The sequence below is a fragment of the Saccopteryx bilineata genome, chromosome 2 (assembly GCF_036850765.1).
Source record: "Saccopteryx bilineata isolate mSacBil1 chromosome 2, mSacBil1_pri_phased_curated, whole genome shotgun sequence".
NCBI classification, from domain to species: Eukaryota; Metazoa; Chordata; class Mammalia; order Chiroptera; family Emballonuridae; genus Saccopteryx; species Saccopteryx bilineata.
The window spans coordinates 136,089,780-136,115,806 of NC_089491.1; the positions used below are offsets into that span (position 1 = coordinate 136,089,780).

At 57.4% G+C, this 26,027-nt stretch overlaps 1 protein-coding gene across 3 annotated transcripts; it reads left to right on the forward strand.

Moving 5' to 3' along the window:
- RAPGEF3 (Rap guanine nucleotide exchange factor 3) lies at nt 1-24,089 on the forward strand. 3 transcript variants are annotated; one of them, XM_066258005.1, is made up of 29 exons: nt 1-348; nt 796-1,011; nt 7,302-7,355; nt 7,437-7,543; nt 8,157-8,278; nt 8,442-8,610; nt 9,198-9,282; nt 9,620-9,680; nt 9,788-9,864; nt 10,035-10,181; nt 10,684-10,796; nt 11,064-11,152; nt 11,448-11,526; nt 11,732-11,882; nt 11,966-12,048; nt 12,875-12,914; nt 13,492-13,656; nt 15,392-15,473; nt 15,755-15,901; nt 18,261-18,358; nt 18,813-18,938; nt 19,025-19,206; nt 19,486-19,576; nt 19,713-19,763; nt 20,645-20,732; nt 21,117-21,181; nt 21,587-21,641; nt 21,728-21,799; nt 22,634-24,089. In XM_066258005.1, the coding sequence occupies exons 1-29, from the start codon at nt 343-345 to the stop codon at nt 22,750-22,752; spliced, it is 2,940 nt and encodes a 979-aa protein (XP_066114102.1). In that variant the 5' UTR covers nt 1-342; the 3' UTR covers nt 22,753-24,089. The 3 variants fall into 3 exon arrangements, with proteins under 3 accessions (XP_066114102.1, XP_066114103.1, XP_066114104.1); XM_066258006.1 differs by lacking the exon at nt 13,492-13,656; XM_066258007.1 differs by lacking the exons at nt 1-348; nt 796-1,011; nt 7,302-7,355 and having other exon boundaries at nt 8,465-8,610.
- The last annotated feature ends 1,938 nt before the right edge of the window (nt 24,090-26,027 follow it).

A 26,027-nucleotide genomic window follows, 5' to 3' on the forward strand; every position in this document is an offset into this window, starting at 1 on the left:
GCTCCCGTCCGGACCAGTGCCAGCTGCAGCCTCGCTTCAGTGCCCCGTGCCAGCTGGCTCTTTCGTCTGGGACGGAGGCGGAGGCTCGGGGCTTCTTGTCGCTGAGGGGAAAGCTTCCCCCCACCCCCAGCCCTCTACTCACCCGACGGGAGCCTCTCCTCCCAGCCCTGCCTCTGGCTGCTCTGGCAGCGGGTCCAGCTAGAAATGGGCTCTGGTCACTGCGCCGGGGACTTAGAGCCCGCACCCCTCCAGGATCCCTCTATCGGAGCTGACCAGGGCTCGCTGGCCGTCCCCCCAGCATTTTGCTAGAGCCTGCAAGGCTGGGCGAGCTTGAAAAGGAACATGAAGGTGGGTGAGGTGGGGCCGGGGTGAGGAGGAGCAGGAGAGGAAGCTGACTGGGGGGGTTTGGGTGGGCGAGCGGGGTTGGTCAGTGGTGAGGGAGGAGGGGAGAAGGGTTTGAGCTGAAGCTGCATTTCTGGGCATCCAGTGAACCCAGAGCCTCGGACTGGGAGGTGGTGGAGATCCCTGCAGGGACTTGGGCAGTGGGGTGGGGCAGAAGTCCAGAGCAGACTGGGAAGGAGGGCCGATCTCCCCCCAGCTGGGGACCCCTAAGTGCGCCAGACCGGCAGGCCCCAGTGAAGGTCTTCCTGTCCCTCCCCCAGCTCCTGGCAGGCTTGCAGCACCTCCGCCTGACCAGTCCAGAGGAGTCGAAGGAAGTGGTGCTGCCTGGGGGAGCTGTGCCCTGGTCCAGCTGCCCCAGCCCCATGGCTGTCCACCTTCCTCCCTTCATCACAGGTGGGCTGGCCAGGTGAGAGCCGCTGGCAGGTGGGCCTGACCGTGGAGGACAGCCCAGCTCTGGGAGCACCACAGGTGGGAGGCCTTCCGGACGTGGTGCCCGAGGGGACGCTGCTCAACATGGTGCTGAGGAGGATGCACCTGCCCCGAAGTTGTTCCTACCAGCTGCTTCTTGAGCACCACCAGCGCCCCAGCCGCATCCAGGGGCTTCGCTGGGTGAGTGCCCGTCGCCTGCCCGGGCCGGCCGGGACCGGGGCTGGAGGGAGGTCTGGCATGTGGTGGTAGCCCAGCCTGCTCTGGGGGTGTAGAAGGTACTGCCGGATGGACAGTGGGTCAGGCAGCTTAGCTGCAGTGTGTGTGGTGGCCCACACAGCTGTGTCAAGTCTGCGTGCATGTGGGGCCCAAGTGCCCTCATTCACACATGGAAGGATTTGTCATTTATCCATCACCTCTATGTGCCTTGGGTTAGGTTGCTTGCTTGTCCTCCAGGTGGGGGTGGGAGGCATGTGTGAAATACTGGGGGCCAGGTGAAGTCAGGGATGAGGTAAGCTTGGTTACTGTTCTCCATATATCACCGTGGCAACATTCTCCTTTAGTCAGGGACTGGGCTGCACCAATGCTGCTTTTTGATTTTGGGGTGAGGTGGCCATGTGAACACTGCTTGGCATCTGGCTTTGCGGGGCTCAGGGAAAGATTCTGAGAAGTTTAGAGAGCCTGAGATGACAGGGGCTTCCCTTGCCAGTGAAGAACACCCCTGGAGCCGCCAAGGTGAAGGGGGCAGCAGCAGGGTGAATGGTGGAGTGAGGGGAAGGATGATGGTGGCAGTATCCAAATCAGCAGAGAAGCTCTCCCCAACCACCCAGACTTAATAGAGTGACTCGCCTGAGACTCTGTGCCTTGTGTGCCCACCTGTGTGTGTGGGTGCTGTGAGGGCACTTGGGAAAAGGAGTGGAGGAAGCAGGAGCAGGTGACAGACGTGGGAGAGCTCATCTCATACAGGCAAGTCCCACTAAGTAGAATGACCACCACCTTCTGCTTCCTTCCTGCTACCTCTCTTAACTGTCATTTATATTTACTAAAGCATGAGGCTGAGTTAAGAGAACGGAGGCCCACCAACATGGCAGCGTCATCTTCGCAATCAGAATTGAGAGGAGAGTCTAGGTGGCAGTCCCTTAATCCCTTCCTCCTGGGGTCTTCCTGATAAGGGGCTTCTTGGGTCTGCATCCTGCTTGAGATGGGGCTCTGGAGGTGGCAAGGGAGCTGGAGCACCTCAACTTCTGGGCTTAGCTGTCACCTCCACCCACTTTCAGGTCACTGGTAGTAGGTAGTGCTTGGAGCCAGTGGGCTAGAACACTCCCTCCCTCCTTCCCTTTCAGGCTATAATTACTTGTGCATTTCCTGTCCCCTTCCCAGCTTGTAGAGGCAAGGTAGGGAGTGGGGGAAAGGTCAGGTACTAGGACAATGAGGTCACTGGAGGATCCCCTGGGACCCAAAGTCTGGGAGAGGGTAGAGGAGGCCGCCAGGCTGTCTCCTGACTTCTCCAACCCCTGGTATGCTTGAGGAGGCCGGAAGGGGGGGGGGGAGGGTTGCTGGAGTGTAAATGGGGTCAAAGGCACAGAAACATGGCCCCTCCCGTGCCAGGTAGGGGGGGCAAGTGAGGATTCATGGTGAAGGGAACTTAGATTTTTAGAGATGGGACAGAAGCCACATCCTCTCCTGATGACCAACTCTGGGGAATGGGGGTGGGATGGTTCCAGCCCATTGTGTCTATGTTGAGGCTCTGGGTGCCTGCCAAGCTGCACCTCTCATCTCTGAGTGATGCCTTCGGCCCATGAAGAGCTCACATGAGGACCAAGCACCAGGCAGGGAGTATGCACACATAGAGTGAAGGATGGGCATTGTGAAAGGGTGGGGCCCAGAGTCCCAGGAGGACAGCGCTGGGGCTTACACTGCCCATGCCTACCTCTTAGAAAACCAAGGGGGGAACTTATCAGTTTCCTGAGGCCTAAAGATAGTACTTTCTGTTCCTACTAGATCAGAATAAGAGAGAATTAAAGCAGGTTATAGCAGGAGGGCCTGAGGTTAGACACAGGAAAGACTTACCAACTCTAACAAAGGTGACAGTGGAATGGAATGGAATAACGTCTCCTTTGGAAACCATGAAGGGAAGAGGAGATTGTCTGTGTTCTGGGAACTGGCAGAGGGACCCATCTGTCTAGAGCAGGGGCAAGATCTGGATGATCTCTGCTGGGTCCCGTGAACTCAGACAAGCTTGGGCTGCTTCTCTCTGAGTGAGTGCTTTGGGGGTAGTGTCTCTATGCTCTAACTCAGAAAACATTCTTTCATCCAACCTGTCCAAATAATGGTAGTAGCTGACAGTTTTCTACATAAGACATTGATCATCTCAAACACTCTCATAACAACCCTGTGAGAGAGCTGCTGATGTCATCATCTCATTTTAGAGATGAGAGAACAGAGGCACAGATAAGCTAAGTGACAGGTCCAGTGTAACAACAGCTGCTAAGGGTTAAAGCTGGATTTTGGTCCTGGGTAATCTGGCTGCAGAGTGCAAGTTCGTGTCATACTTTCTCTTGCTGCAAATGGTAACATTGATATCCCAAAATATCACCCCACCTTATGTATCCTTTCCCCATCCCACCGCACACAGCCTTGGCCTGAGACCTTTGCCATGGATGGAACTGGTCTGACAGGTCCCCATGCAGCTGTCTGGCTCTGTGTCTGTCCTGCCATTGGGTCTCTGACACTCAGCCACAGGGAGGCAGGGTGGGGCAGGCCAAGGAGGTGGTTTCTCGGGAGCTAGCTAGCAACTCCTCCTCTACCTGAGTCCTTCCCGTGGAGAAGCGAAAGGAGGCAGTGAGTGAGGACCTTCACCTTGACCCATACCAGCTACTTCTTTCCCACTGAGAGCTCCTGAGCTGTCACTCAGGGGCATCAGATCAGGGACAGGGACAGTCGAGCTACATTTCTTGCAGTATCCAGATAAGAGGTGACCATCATGAAGTAAAAATTAATCAAGTTACTTAACATTTACTAAGCAGTTACTACAAGCCAGTCACTGCCAAGTGCTTTCTATTATTGACTCATTTGATCCTCACAATAGCTCTATGGGATGGGGACTTTTGTGCAGGTGAGAAACTGAAGCACAGAGAGGTTAATAAGCAGTCCAAGGTCACACAACCAGCTGGTGGTGGGAGAACCTGGATGTGAACCCAGGCATCCAGCTCCAGAGCTCACACACTGACCACTGCCCTCGAATAGTCCCCTCACCCCAACATGTTAGTGCCCAGAGGGACTATGATAACAAACCTATTGAACTGTGTTTTACCCAGTGTTCTCCGAGCTTACTTGCCCATGGAACATTCATTCCTAAGGGCAGAACACCTTTTTTTTTTTTTTTTTTTTTTTTTTTACAGGGACAGAGAGAGAGTCAGAGAGAGGGATAAATAGGGACAGACAGGAACGGAGAGAGATGCGAAGCATTAGTCATCAGTTTCTCGTTGCAACACCTTAGTTGTTCATTGATTGCTTTCTCATATGTGCCTTGACCGCGGGCCCTCAGCAGACCGAGTAACCCCTTGCTCGAGCCAGCGACCTTGGGTCCAAGCTGGTGAGCTTTTTTTTTGCTCAAGCCAGATGAGCTCTTACTCAAGCTGGCGACCTCGGAGTCTCGAACCTGGGTCTTCCGCATCCCAGTCCGATGCTCTATCCACTGCACCACCACCTGGTCAGGCAGAACACCTTTACTATCTCAGCTTCCATGGCACAGTGGGGGTAGCAAGGGGTAGGTGCCATGGAGGCAGGGCACCGTGGCTGAGAACACGGGCTTTGGTATCAGACGGGCTCAGTGTGAATCCTGGTGCTCATGTTTACCTCCTCTCAGGGCAGGTTACATAATCTCTGAGCCTCCTTCTCTCTCCTGTGAAATGGGAGACAAGCACCTGCTTTCAGGGCCGGCCTTGGTAGCAGTTACTCAGTAGGATCTTCCATCTCTAAACAGTGTGTGACTCTGGGTAAATGACTTCATCTCTCTGGGCACCTGCTTTCCTTGGCAAAACGAGAGGGGTGCCTTTAGGTCCCCTCCTTAGCTCTGCTGGGCCAGATCCCCAAGCCCCTGACCCCTGCGCTCATCCCCTGGGGCAAGACAGGAAATGGCTTAAGCAATGCCCCTGGATCTGGGACCTGGGTGGTGACCAGACTGGCCACATGACTTGGCACCTCCCCTCCTGATGTGTCCTCCGGGATCAGAATAATACCAGGAAGAGAGCGTGTGCTGGAGCCTGGGTCATGGGCACCAAAGGGAGTTGGGGCAGGGACTAAGGCCACCTGGGCATTTGACATGAACAACAACAAGTCATTAGCACTGGGCACTGTTTGTTCCAACACCGGGGGCTGGCTGGGTAGCATTCCTGCCCTTCCTCCTCCCCCGGCCCCTCCTCCTCCTCCTTACCCTCCTCCTCCTCCTTATTTCCTGTTGCCAAGTCTCCAGGGCTCTGTGTCTGGCACCAGTCTGGGCCCTGTGACCTGGGCAGGGATACCCTTGGGACACCTAGTGACTTCCGTCCAGTGCTGGGCCAAGCGCCTACACAGGACAGACCTCAGGCCTCTGCCTGGCACATGGCGGAAGATGCAGGACGAGAACCAGGGGAGGGGCTCTTGCCCAGCCTGCTTGTACCAGGTCCTTAGCCAGGCCATTTTCAGGGGCCAGAGTGCATGTGGGAAAGCAGGAGAGAGTGCTGGTGAGAAGAAGGGGGTGGGGGAGGGGCAGGTGTGGTGGGTGGAATGACACCAAGAATGTGAGCACTTCTGGTAAGAACTTGAGTTTATCCATGTTTGTCCGCTATTTGAAGTATGTATGACTGAATTACCCGAGCACTTCACTTCAAGAGTTTTGTTTCTTCATAAATCAAAGAGGACAGATAATACCTGCCCTGCCTAGCTCACATCTGATCCTGTTTAATATAAGATCAGAGGGAATCGCAGAGGTGATCATGGTTTGTAAAGAACTCTGCCTGTGGGAGGGCTCTTACAGGGTAGGGCATCCTGTCCCGAGATGTCCACAGATTCCAGTTCTCAGGTGGTAGGAGAAAAGGGTTGGGAGAGGTTTTCGTGGTCAACATCCCAGGGGCATGTAGGCTGGGTGGCTTGACTGCCACAAAAGGTAGGAGACCTTGTTAGCCAGTGTTTCTACATAAAGCCCAATTCCGGAGCCAGTGCTGGAGCCAGTCCCATGTGCTGCCAAGCCCCCCTCACTCACACAGGGGGATGGGCGGCAGCGGCATCTCAGGGAGCAGAGGGCTTCCGAGCAAGCAGCCTCTCTCTGTGTCACGGGCAAGTAGCAATAGCTAACGCGTACATACAATTACATGCCAGGCAGTGCTTTGAACATTCTCTATATATTGACTCACGTAATCCTTCCGAAAGCCCGCACTGGTATTATGAGTATTTTATATTATAGATGTTACAGACCCGGACACTGAAGCAGGGACGGGTTAATTCGTATTCAGAGTCACTTTGCTGGTAAATAGAGGAGCAGGGATCTGAATCCAGGAATCCGGCTCCAAGGTTTGTGTTAACCACCAGGCCGCACCGAGGCCCCACAGGAGGTTTACCCACTGTCCTGTGGTTGGGGACAGACCCTGGCTCTGGGGTCAGGCCTGGTGACTCTAGCCCAAGAGCAAGTGTTCCAGGCCTCCCAAGCCACTTTCTTCCTGGCCCTGCTTGGGTCTTCTGATCTCGTGTCCTCACGCCCTTCCGGGCGCGTGGTACCTGGAAGCGGGGGCACACCTGGGCCCTGAACAAGCAGCCGGCCTTGTGGGGTGCTCAGCTGTGGGGATGATGTGCTTTGGTGCCTGGGGACAGGGTAGCTGGTGGGGAAAAGGGGATGCCAGGCACATCGGGTGCTCTGTGTTTGTTTACAGTTGTCGTCCCTGAAAACAGGGTAGTCCTGAACCCTATGTATACTATTTTTTCCCTATACATCCCTACCTTTTCACTTAAAGGAAGCACTTTACTGCTTGTCTTTGGCAGACCCGAAACTCTAGCATTACTACCATTGGTGTGCGCTGCGGCCTCATTCATTAAAATAAGGGTCACTTGAACACAAGCTCTGGGACACCACAACAGTGGGTCTGCTGACCCAAATGGCTACTAAGTGACTAATGGTGGGTAGTTTATTCAGTGTGGATACGCTGGACAAAAGGATGATTCACATCTCAGGGGGACAGCAATAAGATTTACTTAGAATGGGGCACAATTTAAAATGTGCGAATTACTTATTTCTGGAATTTTCCATTTGGACCACAGCTGAGTGTGAGTGAAACCCCGGAAAGCAAAATATCAAGACTACTGTATCTGTTGAATGAATAGCTAGATGGATGCGTTTGGAGTCGGGTGCTGGGTGAGGAGTAGGGGAGTGGGGGAAGGGTGGGTCCAGGAGCTGGGCCTGGAGGCCTGGCGCCAATGTGCACTCTTCCCATTGCTCTCAGACGCCACTCACCAGCAGCGAGGAGTCCCTGGATTTCAGTGTGAGCCTGGAGCAGGTACAAGTCCGAGGGTGGAGCTGGGAGGGGCAGCGGGACTGGGGCCTCTGGTCTGAGCCAGCTGTTTGACTCCCCTCCTAGGCGTCCACAGAACGAGTGCTTAGAGCTGGGAAGCAGCTGCATCGACATCTCCTGGCCACCTGCCCGAACCTCATCCGAGACAGAAAGTACCACCTTAGGCTCTATCGGTGAGTGGAGGTCTTGCCTGCCTCCTCTGTTTTCTCTTCCTGTCATTCTGTTCCAGGCATCTAGGCCTGGGTAGGTGCCCTTTGGATGGAGAGTTCCTCCCTCTCACCTCTCTCCGCTCTCCCCTCTCCCCTCTCCCCTCTCCCCTCTCCCCTCTCCCTTCTCCCCTCTCCCCTCCCCTCTTTTCCTTCTCCCCTCTAAACTCCCCTCTCTCCCCTGTCCCCTGTCCCCTCTCCTCTCTCTCCCCTCTCCCCTCTCTCCCCTCTCTCCTCTCTCCCCTCTCCCCTCTCCCCTCCCCTTTTTTCCTTCTCCCCTCTAACCTCCCCTCTCTCCCCTCTCCCCTCTCCCTCCTCTCCCCTCTCTCCCCTCTCCCCTCTCTCCCCTCTCCCCTCTCCTCTCCCCTCTTTTCCTTCTCCCCTCTAACCTCCCCTCTCTCCCCTCTCCCCTCTCCCTCCTCTCCCCTCTCTCCCCTCTCCCCTCTCTCCCCTCTCCCCTCTCCTCTCCCCTCTTTTCCTTCTCCCCTCTAACTTCCCCTCTCTCCCCTCTCCCCTCTCCCCTCTCCCCTCTAACGTCCTGCCACTTGGCTCTTCTTCCTTTTCCCTTCAACTATTGTAGGCAATGCTGCTCAGGCCGGGAGCTGGTGGATGGGATCTTGGCCCTGGGGCTTGGGGTCCATTCAAGAAACCAAGCTGTGGGGATATGCCAGGTCCTGCTAGATGAAGGTGCCCTCTGCCATGGTGAGCCTGGGCCCAGGGCAGGGCCCCTGGGGCTGGGCAGTCCTGGGGAGCAGGTGTCAGGGGGTAAGGAGGGGTGGATGTTGCAGTGGGGCCTCATACCCACATGGCCTCAATTTCCTCTCCTCCCACATGCCTGGGCCTCTTCCCCCTACCCCTCACCCAGTGAAACACGACTGGACTTTCCAGGACCGAGATACCCAATTCTACCGTTTCCTGGGGCCAGAGCCGGAACCTGCAGGAGTCCATGAGCTGGAGGAGGAATTGGTTGAGGCCATGGCCCTGCTCTCCCAGAGGGGGCCCGATGCCCTGCTCACTGTGGCACTTCGAAAGCCGTGAGTCGGCACTTTGCACCCTACACCCTACAACTCTAGGTCTCACCCGGCTCCCAGACTCCATGGCTCTGTCTCCCAGGGGATCCGTTCTCGCTGAGGGAAAGGGCCCTGGCTGGATCAGAGGCCTGGGCTCTGGTCTGCGCTCTGCCTCAGACTCACTGTATGGCTCCTTTCCCCACTGAGGGTGTGGCCACCTGGCCTCTGAAGACCCCGCCCACTCTGAGGGGCAGCAGTGGCTAAGAGAACGTGGCCTTTGGAGTCCTCAGGCAGATCTGGGTTCAAATTCCAGTTTTGCTGGCTACTAGATGGGTAGCTGTGGGCCTTTTGTACCAGCTTTCTCTTCTGTCAAAGGAGAATAAGAATACCTCTGTCGTGTGGTTGTCGTGAGGATGGACAGAAACGATGCGTGTGCAGTGCGAGGTCTGGTGCCTAGCACATAGTGTGCACATGGGAGTGGCTGGTCTGTTAGTGATAACAACCCTTCCCAAGGCACCGGTTGGCCCAGGCCTGTGCTTGGTGGGTAGGTGGGCCCCCCCGGCCTCAGGCCCAGAATTTCCCCCTTGCTTCCTGGCACCCCTTGCCCACAGCCCGGGGCAGCGCACAGACGAGGAGCTGGAGCTCATTTTCGAGGAGCTGCTGCACATCAAGGCCGTGGCCCACCTCTCCAACTCGGTCAGTCCGCAGGGCCCCCTCTCTTCCCTGGGAGCCTGTCTCCTCGTCTACCCCGAGGGGCACCAGCTGCTGGGCTAGAAAACACCTCCCTCCCTTTCTCCTTATGGCTTGGAAATTTCCATCTAATTTCCTGCTCCCAGCGTCCTTGTCTGAAAATCCTCCTGCTCCTTTAGCCCATTGCCTCCCCTGGCTTTGTCTCCTGCCAAAGGGCAGGCCCTCTGAGACAGCCACATCTTAGCCCCTGGAGCACTCATGTCTTTGAACCTTACCTCCTCACTCCTAGCCTGGCCCTCTGCCGCGGGGCTTGCCTGCTGAGCCCCGTCTCCCTGCCCCGCAGGTGAAACGGGAGTTAGCCGCAGTTCTGCTGTTTGAGCCGCACAGCAAGGCCGGGACTGTGTGTAAGTCAGACAGTGGACGGGAAGCTGGGCACCGGGGACCGGGGCATGCACGCAGGGCACAGAGGAGTGGTGGGTGCTGGGGGTGTGCTGACCTGTGCTCCTCTCAGTGTTCAGCCAGGGGGACAAGGGCACCTCGTGGTACATCATCTGGAAGGGCTCTGTCAATGTGGTGACCTTTGGCAAGGTGAGTCCTCCCTGTTTCCCGGCTCCCTGTTCCCTGCCCTCTGTGCCCTTTGGTGGCCCCAAGGCTGCTGACCTCCCAGGTCTCCTGCCTCGGGGCTTCTCCCCGCTGCGGTCTGTTCCATGAGGGCTGGGGGTCAGCGGTTGGGCTGTGTGACTAAGGCCTGGCTGCAGGGGCTGGTGACCACACTGCACGAGGGAGATGACTTCGGACAGCTGGCTCTGGTGAATGATGCACCCCGGGCAGCCACCATCATCCTGCGAGAAGACAACTGTCACTTTCTCCGAGTAGACAAGCAGGACTTCAACCGGATCATCAAGGTACTGCTCCGCAGGTTGGGAGGCAGGGGCCTTGGCAAGGGCCGTTCCTGGAGAGCTGTGGGGCGAGAGGAGGGGCCGGAGAGAGCTTGTGAAGAGCAGGGAGGGAGAGGACATGCACGGAGCAGCTCGGGGATGGTGGCTGGAGGTGGGAGCACAGCCCTGCGTGTGTGAGGCAGCCCACAGCGTGCTGGCGGGTTCCAGTGAGTCCCGTGCACTCCGCGCTGTGTGGGAGGCCATGGGGGAGGGGGGTCACCGAGGGTGGGGCACTGGGATCCATGGAGGGAGGCCCGGAGGGATGGAGCAGAGGAGGGCTGGGGCTGTGTGATCAGTAGGGGCGAGAGTGAGGGGCAGCTTCAGGCTCTGGGTATTAAACAGGGTGGGAGAGTGGCTGAGGGTCCTCTGGGGCTCAGGGTCTAGGATGGGGGAGGCGGAGGAAGAGGCCCTAGAAATGGGAGCAGTGGTCGTGGTGGGTGCTGAGCACTGCGTGTGGCTTGTTCTCCAGGATGTGGAAGCAAAGACCATGAGGCTGGAAGAACATGGCAAAGTGGTGCTGGTGCTGGAGAGAACCTCTCAGGGCGCTGGCTCGACTTGCCCCCCTACCCCAGGCAGGAACCGGTAACACACGCACCAAGCTCCCTCTGTGCCTTTTCTCCTTCCTTTTCCCAGGGTTTACTCCCTTCCTCCACGTCACAGCCCTGCCCGCTGGTCGCCTGGGGGTGGAGAGACATCCAGAGACTGAGATGCACTCCCTGGCCAGCCACCCCCCACCCCAAGGTGGGGCCGGGCAGGCAAACAGAAAGGAGTGATATGGCTCCTACTGACGTCTGCCTGGCTGTGGGAGGGGGTGGCGGCACGAGGACACGGATTGGTCGTTTCTGCTAGGTACACAGTGATGTCCGGCACCCCGGAGAAGATCTTAGAACTGCTGTTGGAGGCCATGAGGCCTGATTCCAGTGCTCACGACCCAACAGGTAGGGGCAGGAGACACCTGCCAGCTCTCTGACTCATCCAGTGGTCAACTCAGCCCGGGAGAGGGCCAAGCACCTGCATCTGACCTTATTGGGTGCTAGATTGGTTTGTGGGGCCAGTCAGTAGAAAGGCCTCATCCCTGTGTTCTTTGCTTGGGTAGGGAGTGCAGCCACATGGCCCCCTGACCACGGTGGGATTAGGGGGTGGACACTCCAGTTGTGCATGTACCTGTGTTCCGTGGGCTTGACCTCTGAAGCCCCACCTCCCACCTGTCTCCCCCCCCCACCTGCCCTGCAGAGACATTCCTCAGCGACTTCCTCCTGACCCACAGAGTCTTCATGCCCAGCGCCCAGCTCTGCGCTGCCCTCCTGCACCAATATCCTTCCAGCCCCAGGGTGACTAGGATGGTGTGCTGAGTGGGGAGAAGGAGCTGCTCATAGCACTCCTGGGCAGAACCCTCCAAAGCACCAGCCTCATGCCAGGCCCAGCTTGTCAGTGGGACCCGGCCATCCTGCCCCTCTTTGCCTGTGGTGTGACGGGTGGCTCAGCTGGATGTTGTGGTTTCCTTGACCGGTGCCCACCTTCCATGCGGAGCCCGCGGGAGGCAGTGAGCAGGAGCGCAGCACCTACATCTGCAACAAGAGACAGCAGATCCTGCGGCTGGTCAGCCAGTGGGTGGCCCTGTATGGCCCCATGCTCCACACTGACCCCGTGGCCAGCAGCTTCCTTCAGGTACCTGGGAGCGAGGCCAGGCTGGACAGGGCTGCCCGGGTGGATGCAGCTACAGCGTCTCAGTGAATCTGGGCTCCTTCCAGAAACTCTCGGACCTGGTGAGCGAGGACACCCGGCTTAGCAACCTGCTGCGGGAGCAGGGGCCAGAGCGGCGGCGACAACACAGGTGATGCTCAGGCTCCACACGAACTTGTCCTATGGATGACAGGCGGTGCCCTGGGCACTAAGAGCACCAACTCTGGACTCAGACACGTGGCGGCTTTAAATCCAGGCGGCACCACTTACAGTGGCGCTGTCCAAAGCACATAGCCTGCACCCCGCTCAGGGCTTCGGGCTCTTGCCTGTAATCTGGGACTGCAGCTGCCTCACTGCCGGATGGAATGAGTGGCAGCGCCTCCGGAGCGCAGGGCAGTGCTTTGTGCACGACGCGCACCTGGCTGGTGCGGCCTGTGGCTGCTCATTTGTCTAGTCCTGCCTGCTTCGATTAGTGGTTCCCGCCAGTCCCCTTGCTGTTCACCCTCACGTCACACGCTCAACCATTCTCTTGCACCACACAGTCACTTGTGTGTCACTGTCCTATCCCGAGTGCACCTGCCGTTCTCACTTCCTCCATTCCGTATGTATTTATTACCGAGCACCATCCGCGCCAGTTCCTGCTGGCCACTCCCGGTAAATTTCCTTGGGTTTAGCTTCCCCTTCCCAGACATTCCCATGGAGACAGCTCCCCTGAGCCAGTGCCTGCTCCACCGGCTCCCCGGCCCGTTTCCCTGTGTACTCTTGTCCCCTCCCTTGCTGGCCTGGGAACGCCACAGGACCCAGGGCCCGGTTCCAGGCCAGCTTTGCCCTCGCCCAGGTCTGAGAACTCTGAGCCTCGGGTGAGGGCGGGGGATCCAGAGCCCGGAGCACTGCCCTGCTCCGCTCTGGAGCCTGGGACGTTCTGTCTGCAGGGGTCACGGGCCGCAGGCTCACCTCCTGTCTCCCTTGCTCCGCAGGTTGGAAAACGGCTGTGGGAGTGCCTCTCCTCAGATAAAGGTGTCTGCTCTGAATCGGCAACTCATCTCTGCCCACCCCAGCTGCTTCCCTCTGCTCCCTGGGGCCTGCACGGAGCCCCTGGCAGAGGGGCTCCCTGTGGAAGGTTCCCCACGTGGGTCTCGCATTGGTGTTCACATGGTGCAGGGGCCAGGTCTCATGGGGACACAGAAGCCTCAGGTCACCCCTTCACCACGCCCCCACCCTGAGAGCCAGTTAGCAGGTCCCACCTGGGGGCGAGACACGATGCCTGAAGGCAGCCTCTGAGGTCCAGCGGCTCCCAGAGCCCAGAGGAAGCGGCCCCTCCTGGGAGTCAGAGGTGGCAGCACCATTCCGGGCAGGGCCCCGGGGGGAGCAGAGGGGGATGGGAAAAGCTGACTGGCGCTGAGGCTTGGTTGAGGAATGGTGGGAAAAGGGACTGGAGAGGTAGGTTGGGACTGACTGCGGGGCGTGCTGCATTGGGAATAGAATCCAAAGGCCTTACCTGGACTTCCCGGTCTCCCATGTCCAGCTGCCTCTCCCGCTTCTCCCCGCCCCTCCTCCCTGCTGAAGACACTCATGGGCTCCTTCTCTTCTATAGGTGAAGCTTGTTCCCACCTCAGGGCCTGCAACTTTTTTCTTCTGGCTCCTTGCCTACCTGGATCCTTCTTATCGTTCTGATCTTAACCAAAGTGTTGGGTTCCCAGAGAAGCCCCTTCCCATCTCTCTATCCAGAGCACCCCTCCACTGGCCACTGTCCTCCAAGGTGTCTACTGTGATTTTCTTCAAAACACTATCACCATGTGGAGTTGTTTTATTTATCTAGCTGCTCATTGGCTGTTGGTGTCTGTCATATCCCCTAGACTGCTGGCTTCACGCATGAGGGCCCCCCTGCCCTCTGTTTCCCCGGGGCTCACAGCGCTGCCCAGCCTGTGGCTGGCGCTCCGGTGTGGAATGGTCCTCATGGGCCAGGCGCTGTGCTAGGAGCCCACAGTGCAGTGGTGGGCTAGGAGAGCTGGCCCTGGCCTTAAGGGGCTTATGGTCAAGCGAGGGACAGAGCTGCTGAACAACCTGGTGCTGTCTAAGGGCCAAGACAGGGGTCTCTGCTGGAGCTAAGAGATACAGGGTGTGAGGGTACAGGCAGGTATGGGGGGGGAGCCCACACATCTGGAGCTCTGGAGGAGGGAGTCCCAGAAGGGGCAGCAGAGAAGGCTGGGAGGCAGGCAGGGGCCAGAGTAGGCAGGGCTCTGTGCTCATGGTGAGGGGTCTGGTCCTCATCCTCAGAGCAGTGTTAGCATTGGAAGCGTTTGAGCCGGGGGTCGACAAAATTGGATTTGTGTCTTGAATAGGTCAGCTAAGAGCCTGTATTTATCTGGTTGACAGTGGTGGCCTTGAAGCATCCTAACAGCTTCAACTGGCCCTGGCCAGGCAGATTGGAGGAGGAGGCGGGGAGGCCCCAAGGAATGAGGTGCAGGAGAGTGGTCGGGCCATTGGAGTAGATAAGGTGCGAGGAGTCATGGGCAGTGGGACTGGAGCATTAGCCTGGGCTTGGGAGGAGCATACAGGGAGACCCATTTCAAAGGAGAGTCCCAGGCCATGGTGATAAGCTTGTGTGGATGTGGGGGAGGCAAGAGCCTTGAGCCCAGGAGGATGGCCAGGAAGAGGTCTGGAAGGCATGATGAGCGGACCTGATGGAGCACAGATGCGGAAGGATCTGGGCGGCATCTGGGAACAGGTCTCGGGAGGGAGTTCAGTGCTGGTGGCCTGGTTTTGAGAGTCTTCCACACATGCAGCTGGCGGGGGAGGCTGTGAGGAGCCCAAATAGAGCTCAGAGACTTGGAACTCCAGAAAAGAACCGTGGCCTGAGGTCTGAACCTGATCTGCCACATTCAGAGCTGGGAGGGGGAGAATACAGGACTGTGTTAGGGAGGCCGTTGCCCAGTAGGGGTAGCCCCATCAACCCACTGTGTTTATAGCCCACAGAGGAGGGGTTGTGTCATTTGACAGAACAATGGACACAGTCGAGTGTTGGTAGATAAGAGCCCAGAGAGGGAGGAGCAAGTTAGGGTCCCGGGGGGCCACTTAGCTGCTGTGTTCCCTTGGGCATGTTACTTAACCTCTCTGAGCCTAGTTTATCTCATCATTTAGATACTTAGAATAAGCGTGTCCTTAGCTCGGCAGGCAGCAACTAGCAGATCAGGAAATGGTAGCAGAAGGAAGAAAGGGAGGGGAAGCCTGCGAGGTGTGTTCCTATGGGAACAGCCCTGGGCCTGCGTGGCAGAGGGGGCGACACATGCGAGGGAGCGCACCCTCTTTCTCAGTCCTGCTCCGTCTCCTCTCAGGGGCCCTGTTCCCAGGGTCTTCCCTGATTCAGGCTCGCTCAGCAAGCAGAGCCCGTTGGTGTGCATGCTGTGCAGTCCCAGGTTCCCAGTGACAGGGGCCCCTCCCCGGCCCTGCATGCTCCCCTGTGTCCTCCCAGCCTTACTTTCTCTCCCTCTCAGGCCCGGAACATGCCTGTCTGGCTTCCCAGCCAGGACGAGCCCTTCCCCAGCAGCAACTGTGCCATCCGAGCTGGAGACAAAGGTTGGTGGTCTGAGCCAGCCAGGATGTAGCCCACACCCTCTGTGGTCACCCTTGACCACATTGCCTGGCCGGCATGGCCCCCTATCCTCCTCGAGGCCTCAGTTCCAGCCCCCCTCCTTGGCTTGGGGCCTCCCACCTGCTCTGCAGTGTGCCCGCCTGGGCTTCTCCTTCGTGCCCTTGCCTGCCTCCGTGGGGCCCCTCCCGCTGAGTGCCGCCCTCTCTCCTAGGGTGGGGAGACCAGGCAGCCCCCTTCCACAGCTCAGCCCACTCTTCCTCTCCAGTCTCCTATGACATCTGCCGGCCAGACCACTCCGTGCTGACCCTGAATCTCCCTGTGATGGCTTCCGTGAGAGAGGTGATGGCAGCGTTGGCTCAGGAGGACGGCTGGACCAAGGGGCAGGTGCTGGTGAAGGTCAACTCTGCAGGCGGTGAGTTGTGTGTCTGAGTAGAGTGGCCCCATGGGAAGGGGCCCCTCGGAGTCATGCCCAAATCCTCCAGTTAAAATCATTATCACCGTTATCGTCTCCATCAATGTTAATGACGGCTAGCATTTAGGGGAGGTTAATGATGTTTCTTCAAAGTGCTTTAAATGTGGCGCTCAACAGCATGAACTCTGGAGCCTGCTGCCCGCACTTGATCCCAGCCCTTTAGCTCCCTGTCTGTATGTCCTCGGGCAGGGTACTTCATCTCCCCATACTGTTTCATCATCTGTGAAGTGAGGGTGATAAGAGCACATGCTTCACAGAGAGTTGTGAGAACTAAATGAGCTCATCTATGGAGATGTTTAGAATGATGTCTGGCACACAGCACTCCTTCCTTAGGTATTAGCTGATACTAGTATTATCATTATGCTTACCTATTCATTTAATCCAGTAACAGTATTATGAGTGAGTACTTTTATCCTGTTTTCAGACAATTGGTTCATGCATGGCCCTGGGCACTCAGACAAAAAAACTGAAACTCAAAGGGATTAAGTGATTTTCCCAAGCTCACAAAGGAGTGTAGCAAGCCTTTTAATTTAGGTAGTCTTCATTCATTTAGCCAGTCAGCAAACATAGTTGAGGATCAGCTGTGGGCCAGCAAATGTGTTAAGAGCTAGAGTTGCCACAGCAGGTAAAATAGAGCAGCTTGATGGTTAAGAGCATAGACTGGACTCCCAGACCTGTGTTGGAGTCCAAGACCCACTACTTACTAGCTGTGTAATCTGGGCAAGTTGTTTAACCTCTCTGAGCCTCCATTTCCTTGTCTGTCAAATGTGCATTATAACTGGACCTACCACACAGATCTGCTGTGACTATTAAATGAGACAGAGTGTGTAAGGCACTTACCATGGCACCTGGCACAAAGTCAGTGCTCAGAACATGGTAGTGTGGATTTTTAAGACTTGCTTTGGAGAACTTGGGACATTAAAAACCACTCTTGTTGCCCTGGCTGGTTGGCTCAGCGGTAGAGCGTCGGCCTGGCTTGCGGGGGACCCTGGTTCGATTCCCGGCCAGGGCACATAGGAGAAGCGCCCATTCGCTTCTCCACCCCCACCCCCCTCCTTCCTCTCTGTCTCTCTCTTCCCCTCCCGCAGCCAAGGCTCCATTGGAGCAAAGATGGCCCGGGCACTGGGGATGGCTCCTTGGCCTCTGCCCCAGGCGTTAGAGTGGCTCTGGTCGTGGCAGAGCGACGCCCCGGAGGGGCAGAGCATCGCCCCCTGGTGGGCAGAGCATCGCCCCTGGTGGGCGTGCCAGGTGGATCCCGGTCGGGCGCATACGGGAGTCTGTCTGACTGTCTCTCCCCGTTTCCAGCTTCAGAAAAATACAAAAAAAAAACAAAAAAAAAACCCCACTCTTGTCTGTGAAGGATGCTACCCAGGTCTGACACTTGCAGCCCATGGTAGACTGGAATTAGAGGCATACATGTAATAATGGCAAGGAGTGGAGGCAGAAAAACAAGACCTTTTTTTCCCTTCATGGGTGGGGAAAGAGGATTAAGTCATCTGTGCCAGTAAGTGCTTCAGAAACACTGCCATCTGGTGGTCACCTGGAGACTTGCATTTGCCCAAAGCTATCATTTATTGACACCCTACTATGTGCTAGGTGCTGTTTAGAGAACAGATCTCTAGAGTGTTTTGATCAGCAACCTTTTCAGTAACCAATATTTTATTAAACCCTCCTGCTATTGTATGTTTGCTTATAAGTTAGATACATGAATTTCTACACTAATGTTATGGAATTATTAAGCTGTACCCAAAATAGAAGTGCAAAAACGGATGAGAAAAAATATATTTAAGCAGAAGAACTGATATTTTTACCTGGACACATGGATGGCCTTGTGTGCCTTACTTTGGAGGCCACTGGACTAGGGACTGAGAGGACTCAACTATGACTGTAAACACTGTCCCAGTCCACACAAGCTGGTAAAAATCAGCCCTAAGTCCTCTCCCAATTTTCAGAGGGCTTTTACATATATCGTATACTTAATAACCACTATTTATATAAATTATTTTATTTGACTGTGAATAGTCAAGGCAAGTCTTGTCTATTTGTCTCCATTAGACCAAGGCTAGTGGAGGCTCAAGGGGATTCCTTTGCCCCAGGTCTTCTGTCTCACCGGGCAACCCCTTTCTCCTCCTTGGGTGTGCTGCCCCTAGCACATGCACCTGTGCATGTAGAGCACTTGCCTAGGACTCTAACCCTGGGACAAGGACCTTCGACCCTCCCACACAGGGCCTCCCCCCCCCCAGCTGCTCCCTGGCCTCCCTCCCTGCCCCCACCCAGTGAGTCTCTGCTCTCCTTCCAGATGCCATTGGCCTGCAGCCAGATGCCCGTGGCGTAGCCACATCTCTGGGACTCAACGAGCGGCTCTTTGTTGTCAACCCACAGGAAGTACACGAGCTGGTAGGGACAGGCAGGGTGCCAGGACCCAGGGAGGATTTATGTTTTAGGGGTGATAGGAATGGGTGCAGAGGGGGGGTCACAGAGAAGAGAGAGGGGGCTTATCTGGCTGCTGCTGGGCCGTAAGGGGAGAGAGGAAGGAGTGGGCCTCACCTGATGGGGTATTCCAAAGGCTGGGGGGGGGGGGAGCTGGCTGAGAGCTCTCAGGGAGAAGGAGGAAGATCTGCCCCCACGAGGGTTCACCAGGGGATAGGAACCCTGCCAGGAGGGGCCTTGGAATCGGGTAGCTGTCAGAAAGATGCCGCCTTGGAAAGCCCTATCCTTTAGAGGCCCCTTCACTCCCCGCAGCACCCCCGCTCTCCCCAACACTCTTCCGATCACCGCACAGAGTCTACCCCGCACTCTTTCCTCCCACCTGATTCCTCGGGCACCCCCCTGAGTACTGTCCCACCTGCAGACCCCACACCCCGAGCAGCTGGGGCCCACGGTGGGCTCTGCTGAGGGGCTGGACCTGGTGAGCGCCAAGGACCTGGCAGGCCAGCTGACGGACCATGATTGGAACCTCTTCAACAGTATACACCAGGTGCAGGGAGCAGAGCTGAGGGCGGGCAGCAGGTGGCGGGGTGCCCCGCCTGGCATGTGCTGACTGCCTGTGCTGCTCCCGCCCAGGTGGAGCTGATTCACTACGTGCTGGGCCCCCAGCATCTGCGGGACGTCACCACCGCCAACCTGGAGCGCTTCATGCGCCGCTTCAATGAGCTGCAGTACTGGGTGGCCACGGAGCTGTGTCTCTGCCCCGTGCCCGGCCTGCGGGCCCAGCTGCTCAGGAAGTTCATTAAGCTGGCCGCCCAGTGAGTGTCTGTGGGGGCCTCTGGGATGAGTGGCAGAGTCCTTAGGCCAATTTATTTTAGGCTTCTTTCCTCACCCTGTCCCTGGTCAGCATGTTGCCAAATCTGCCATCCCCTGGGTCCCTGTAGCCTCTGCCTCCCCACCCCATAGAGCTCCGGTTCCCACAGAGGCAGCACCGGCTTGGCCTGCCTGGTTCTGGGTCCCAGGACCCTGGGCGGTGTCTTGACGTGGGGCTCCGCAGGTGTGGTGCTTCCCCTGAGGGTCTCTGGTTCTGCTAACAGCCTCAAGGAACAAAAGAACCTCAATTCCTTCTTTGCTGTCATGTTTGGCCTCAGCAACTCGGCCATCAGCCGCCTGGCCCATACCTGGGAGGTAGGCATGACCTGGAGGGGGAGGCCAGTCCCCACCCTAGTCCCGAGGTCGGGCCCCAAGCCCATCTTGGGAGTCCTGGTGGGGACAGGACTCCTACCCCAAAGTAGCGACATCTCCATCTACCTCCCCTGCACAGCGGCTGCCCCACAAGGTCCGGAAGCTGTACTCGGCCCTGGAGAGGCTGCTGGTGAGTGCTGGGCCTCCGCTCGTCCCTCTGAAACCCCAACTCTTGACTGCGCAGCAGCCCCTCTCCTTGTCCTTGGTCACTTCCAAGGTTTCCAGCCGTGAGCCAGGGCCTGGTTCTCTCTGGCCTGTGAGTTCGGGGAGCTGGCTGAAGAATGGATGTTTAGCATTATGGTGGTGGTGCATAGAGAATTATATCCCTCCATATGTATAGGTAGTGAGGGGTGCATTCACTGTGGCTCTGAGGTCCTATGTGGAGACGAGGACAGGCACATGCAGGGCCTGGGTCTGAGACCCCAGGGAGCACCGGCTGGCCTCCAGCTGGCCTTGTCAGGACCCAGGAAGCAGGTCCGGCACCAGCACCGCAGTGTGATGGGGCCTGTCAGTGGGCCCTCAGGGACTTCAGGAGCCTGTGGGCCAGACTAAGCCAAAAGATGAGGAAAGAGCTGCAAAGCTAAACCTCACCTCCCAGAAAGGTTTTGACAATGTTCAGGGGAGCACTGGCCCACAGGTGTTTTTATGAGGTTGGCTTTGAGAGCTCTTGAGAAAAAAATCACCTTGTAGGGCCCAAGAGGTTCAAAGGAACTTACCTGCCAGAGAGAGGTGGGCAAGGGGGAAGGGAGAAAGAGAGGCATCCATGAAACCTCAGGGCCCTGGTGACTAATGACCATGCAATTTCCTTGGGGGCTGATTGGAAGCCAGGAAGCCACACATACACATGGCCTTTCTGCCCGTCAGAGCCTGCCTTGCTGAGTAGAGCTGAGCTCCGAAGGTTGGGCGGATGGCCCTGCTGTGGGGTGCTGGGGTGCAGCATTTGGGTGTGCTGTGGTCTGTGGTGAGCTGTGGAGCCAGGACGCTCTCTCACTGTGGCTCCTTCCCTCCCAGGACCCGTCATGGAACCACCGAGTGTACCGGCTGGCCCTCACCAAGCTCTCCCCCCCCATCATCCCCTTCATGCCCCTTCTCCTCAAAGGTACGGGGACCAGAGCTCTGCTTCCAGCCCCGCCCTGTATTCATCCTGTGCCTGCCTGCACGTCCACGTCCACCCAGCCCTCCGTGTTGGTGCTGAGGCCGCAGCGGGGGCGGGGGGGGGGGGGATGGATCAGGAGTCCACAGGCTGGAAGCAGAGTCAGGACATGCAGACAGACACTGGTGATGTTAGATGACCTATGATATCAGGCTGAAGAGATACAAGGAAATTACTCCAGGAAGTCAGAGGGGAGCCCGAGGAAGAGGGCAGTGGGTGGGGGTGGGGGGTGCCCAGGCCCGAGGCTCCTAGTTATTGGCCCTTCACCTTTCCTGCTGCAGAAAGAAAAAGGCATTTGGGGACCTTTGAACAAAACCTATGTCTTTGCAGACATGACCTTTATCCATGAGGGAAACCACACCCTAGTGGAGAATCTCATCAACTTTGAGAAGATGGTGAGTTGAAGGAGAAGAGTCGTCTACTACTGGAGTGGGCTTGGGGCTGTGACTATGACCTTGGAAGGGGCGGGGTGAGAGATGGTCTAAACTTATTAATAATACAAATGTGAGTACTTATTTAAAAATAGCCCTGACCTAACTCCATTGTACACTGAAGGGTCTGCTCTTCTGGGGGCGCTGGGATGGCAGCCTCAGCTATCTCTCCCTTCAGCGAGAGCCCCTTCCAGGCCTTTTCCTCTATGAGCCCTTCCCGACCTCCATTCTTCCCACCTCCTGGCTCCTCCTCCAGCCTCTTAGTCTCTAGGGGCCCCGGCTCAAAGGGAGCTGGGGCTCCCAGCAGCCCCACAGGCCAGCCCAGGGTCCTGCCCTCAGGCGCGGCCTCACGTCCTGCTTGGTCCACAGAGAATGCTGGCCAGAGCCGTGCGGATGCTGCGCCACTGCCGCAGCCACAGCAGCGGTGAGGCTGGGCCTGGGGAGGACCCCCGCCTCTCTCTGGAGGCTTAGCTCTGTCTCCCTGACTCCCCCCTCTCCCCCCCCCCCCAGTGCCTCTCTCACCACGCCGAAGCCGGGTCTCCCACCTCCACGAGGACAGCCAGGCGGCACGGGCTTCCACGTGTAAGTGGGGGAGGAGTTGGCCACGGCTGGCCTGTGTGGGCACTCGCACACGTGACACATGTACAATGTGTGCTGGTAACTTCACAACCCCTATGAAGTGGGTGGAATGTTATCCCGGCTTAAAGAGGCGCAAGCCTGAAGTAACTTGCAGAAGGCCACACTAGTTGGTGGGAGAGCCGTGACCCAGGCAGTCTTACTCGGACCTGCATTTTAAAAACTTGTCCTCAATTGCATGAAGTGGGATTAATCATGACCCACAGTTCGTACCACACTGTTATCATTGGCCTTTCATTTTTGTGTGTGTATGTTTATTCTGATAATATAATGAACATTTCTGGACCCAGTTCAAGCCGAGCATATTGACAGTAACACCTCTCCATGTGGTGTTCCCTTCCCCTGTCCCCTTGCCTCCCCACCCGTGGTAACTACTGTATCCTGAATTTTGAGTTATTCATGTTCTGGGTTTTTTAAAAATAGCTTTATCACACACACACACACACACACACACACACACACATCTTTTAAATGCCTCATATAATATTGATATAATGAGAACAAAATATTCTTTAGTTTTAGTTGTTTTTGAACCTAGTAAAAGGGCTATTATTATACTGTATGTAATCTTGGGAACCTGCTTTTCTCATTTTAACCAAGTGCTATTCTGCCCCAGATCAGTGGGGGGCGGAGGCAGCAGTCCTTAGGGCTGGTGGTGGGAAGTGGCAGGGTGGGTAGTGGAGGGCAAGAAGGCCCATTGGCTCCGGGATGGGGCAGTGATGGGCTCTCCTAAATGGTGTCTGTGCCCTCCCTGACCACCCCCCACCCCCGTCTTTCCAGGCTCGGAGCAGTCCCTGAGCACCCGGAGTCCAGCCAGCACCTGGGCTTATGTCCAGCAGCTGAAGGTCATCGACAACCAGCGAGAACTGTCCCGCCTCTCCCGGGAGCTGGAGCCGTGAGGAGGGGCTGGGGCTGGAGCAGCAGGCACATCCCACCTGGAAAGCCAGGGCACGCCGGGGCGAGGGGCCCACAGGCTGGCCGCAGTTGGGCAGAGTTCTCCGAGGAGCGGACTCAAGGCCATGGACGCAGCTGTCCCTGTGATGACTGTTGGCCAAGGAGGACCTCAGAGCGGCATGAGCCGGGGCGCAAGCCAAGGAATGGGGCCCAGCAGAGCCCTGGAACGGTGGGAGCGTAGAGCAGGCGCTGGGACTCTGTGTTCAATAGAGAGCTCTCCACACCAGGCTCTTTCCAGATTCTGTGCCTTTGGCTTTGTTGTCCAGCCATCTCCCAGCCCCCGTGGTTTGTTTTCACAGTGGACTGAAGGAGTGTCTGCATATGTGTGGCATGTGTGTGGCTGGGGTAGGGCTTGCTGTAGGGAGAACTGCGGAGAGGAGGGGCCGCCCTGCTTTTCCTTCCATAGCATAGGAGGTAAACAGTTGGGTGTGGTCCGAGCTGTTTGTGCCGGAATGGTGGTCCCTGAGGAGCCTTATTGTTACTGTAAATTAACAGAGATGCCTGTGTTCTGAGCCCAGCCCCGTGGGGGCGTGGCAGAGAAGGCCAGGCGCTGAAGAGAAGGTGCCATCCCTGGAGTGGACCCAGAGAGGCTGACGGAGCAGCTCTACCACCCATGTGTAGTCTCGGGGCCCCAGGCAGGGCTCCCAGATGGCTGACTGCTGTCCAGATCTAACACCCTGGCCACTGCACCTGCTGGAGCCTGGAGCCTAGAGTCTGTCACTGGCTGGCCAGGGCAGCCCTCGGCTCTTCGTGCAGCCTGAGAGGACTGTTACAGCCCAGCAAGCCCCACTCCACTTCCTGTCCTGCAGCCTGGAGCACATCTTGTCCTGTCCAGAGGTGCTCCTGCTGAGCTGAGGCCTCTGGGAGGCGGCCAGCATTAGAGAGGACGCGGAGGCCCAACAGGGTTCCAGGAAGTCCTCTGGGAACCAGTTAGCAGGAGGGTCCCGCCCACCCGGGAGCTCACCTGAGGGAGCTCCAGGGGGGCCTCCCTCCTGTCTGCTCCCCGTGGCTCTGGGCCTGGCTGGGGGAGGTGCACTGTTTGGCCCCAAGAGGGTCCTCTCGGCCTTGGGGATGACCCCGGGGTAGGTACTGAGCAGCGGGGTCCAGGGCATGTGGAGGAAGTGCCAGGGCTCAGGCTGGATGGACCCCCAAGCCCCCTCACCCCTACACGGCCAGACTTCTCAGCCCCGTGGGTTGAACACAGGCAACCTGCTTTGGGAACATGTCAGAACCCTTAGCAGGAGGCAGCACACTGGGATTAAACAACAGCTTTCTAAGTGAATCTGAATGCGTCAATGAACAGTTCTCTGGCTCCATTTCTCCAGCTGTAACATGGGTTCAATGATCTTAGTCCAGTACTTAGTGACAAGCCAGTCAAACTGCAGCTCTGCCTCCACAGCCGACGTGACGTTGGTGGGTAGTCCTGTGCCCTCAGCCTGACTGGGGGACAGCATCGCCTTGGGTGAAGTCAGGTGGAGCCCCTGCCCCAGGGAGGAACTGGAGGCAAGCAGGTGGCAGGGGAACCAAAATAGTCCCCTTGCTCTGGGGTGGAGATGGAGGACCACTGGGCATAGAAGCTTCCGGAGCTGAGCAATCATGACAAGGTTGAGCCTCAGCCTTGGCGAGTCAAGACTCCCAGGGGAGTCTCCTCTCTTCTAAACCCACTGTCTGTTGGTGTTTCGGCAAGCCGGCAGACCTGCCGCGGCCTGCACCGTCCTTTCCGATTCAAGGGTAAGACCATCCTCAGCCATGGAGGCCTGGAGTGCTGGGTGCTGGTGTCCCCACCAGCGTTCCTCTTTTTCTTCTCTGCGGTCACACCTACATCCCCATGGAACTCTGGCAACTTTGGAATCTCCCTTCAGCCTTGGATCGCCCTGCAACTTCCCAGCTGCTTCCATCTCTTGGGCGGGACACCTTTGGAGCCTGTTGGGAGAGGCCTTGCCAGGGTGTCAGGAGGACACAGACTTGGAGCCAGAGGCCCTGGTGACTGGGCTGTGTCACCACAGAGACGGGGGAAGGCTCCAGGTCACAATGACCTTGGCTCTCGGGTGTTGTCTTCTGTCTCCCCACCTGCCCAGGTGTGTGTGAGGGCGGCTGTCCTGGCAGCCTGGGCTGCCTGTAGGGGGCTCCCCGTGTGTGTCCCAGCTTCAGGAGAGTCAGGATGGAGGAGGGATTCACGGGATGGCTGGGAGAAGAAAGTGCAAGATCAAGCCTTTAAGATTTTTTGTACTTGAAAGGAGGTAAAGCAGAGGGGGAATGTGTGTGTCTCCCATGGGAGAAAACAGAACGAAGAGGGGTGACTGCTTCTCTCAAGTACACTCACACCCCTCCCCTCCCTACCCCTGTTCTGAGCTTCCCTGAGCAGGCCCGAGGCAGGCTGGGGGCCAGGCCAGGACTCTAATTGTGGGGTGCACACCAGGGAGGGGCACACCTGCAGCAGGCTGAGCAGGATCGTGAAAGGAGCAGGGCAGCCTGGGGCACTCCTCTGCCTGGGAGCCAGCCCCCCACTCTCCTGCTCTCTCCCGGCCCTCCCTGGGGTGCTCCTCTGCCTGGGAGCCAGCCCCCCACTCTCCTGCTCTCTCCCGGCCCTCCCTGGGGTGCTCCTCTGCCTGGGAGCCAGCCCCCCACTCTCCTGCTCTCTCCCGGCCCTCCCTGGGGTGCTCCTCTGCCTGGGAGCCAGCCCCCCACTCTCCTGCTCTCTCCCGGCCCTCCCTGGGGTGCTCCTCTGCCTGGGAGCCAGCCCCCCACTCTCCTGCTCTCTCCCAACCCTCCCTGGGGCGCTCCTCTGCCTGGGAGCCAGCCCCCCACTCTCCTGCTCTCTCCCGACCCTCCTGAGCTGCTGAGCTAGCACCCTCCACCAGAGACGGATTAAGGTCGGTTGAGGCCCTGGGCACAGAAGAAAATATTGGGCCCCTTTTCATTAGAAAAAGGTGTAAAGTTGGGGTTTTGTGGGGCCCTTCCGAAGCTGGGGCCCAGTGCGCCCGCCGTAAATCCGCCTCTGCCCTCCACCTTCCACCTAAACTGCATTCAGCCAGTGTGGAGTTAAAGCTGAGGGTGGTGGTGGTGGTGGTGTGTGTGATTTCTACCACTTTTTGTGGCTCTTGTTTTCCCAACAGCTCTGGGTCTTGCTTGCTGTGCTTCCCAGATTAAGCTTCTGGGAAAGATTAAGCTTTGTAGCAAAGATTAAGCTTCTCAATATAGCTGTTATTCCGAGTACTCA

What these genes read in the sequence shown, in the direction of transcription:
- RAPGEF3 (XM_066258005.1), top strand. An exon ending in CACAGGAAGTACACGAGCTG is followed by an intron (nt 18,359 to 18,812) that starts GTAGGGACAGGC and finishes TCCCACCTGCAG; the next exon opens with ACCCCACACCCCGAGCAGCT. An exon ending in TCATCAACTTTGAGAAGATG is followed by an intron (nt 21,182 to 21,586) that starts GTGAGTTGAAGG and finishes CTTGGTCCACAG; the next exon opens with AGAATGCTGGCCAGAGCCGT.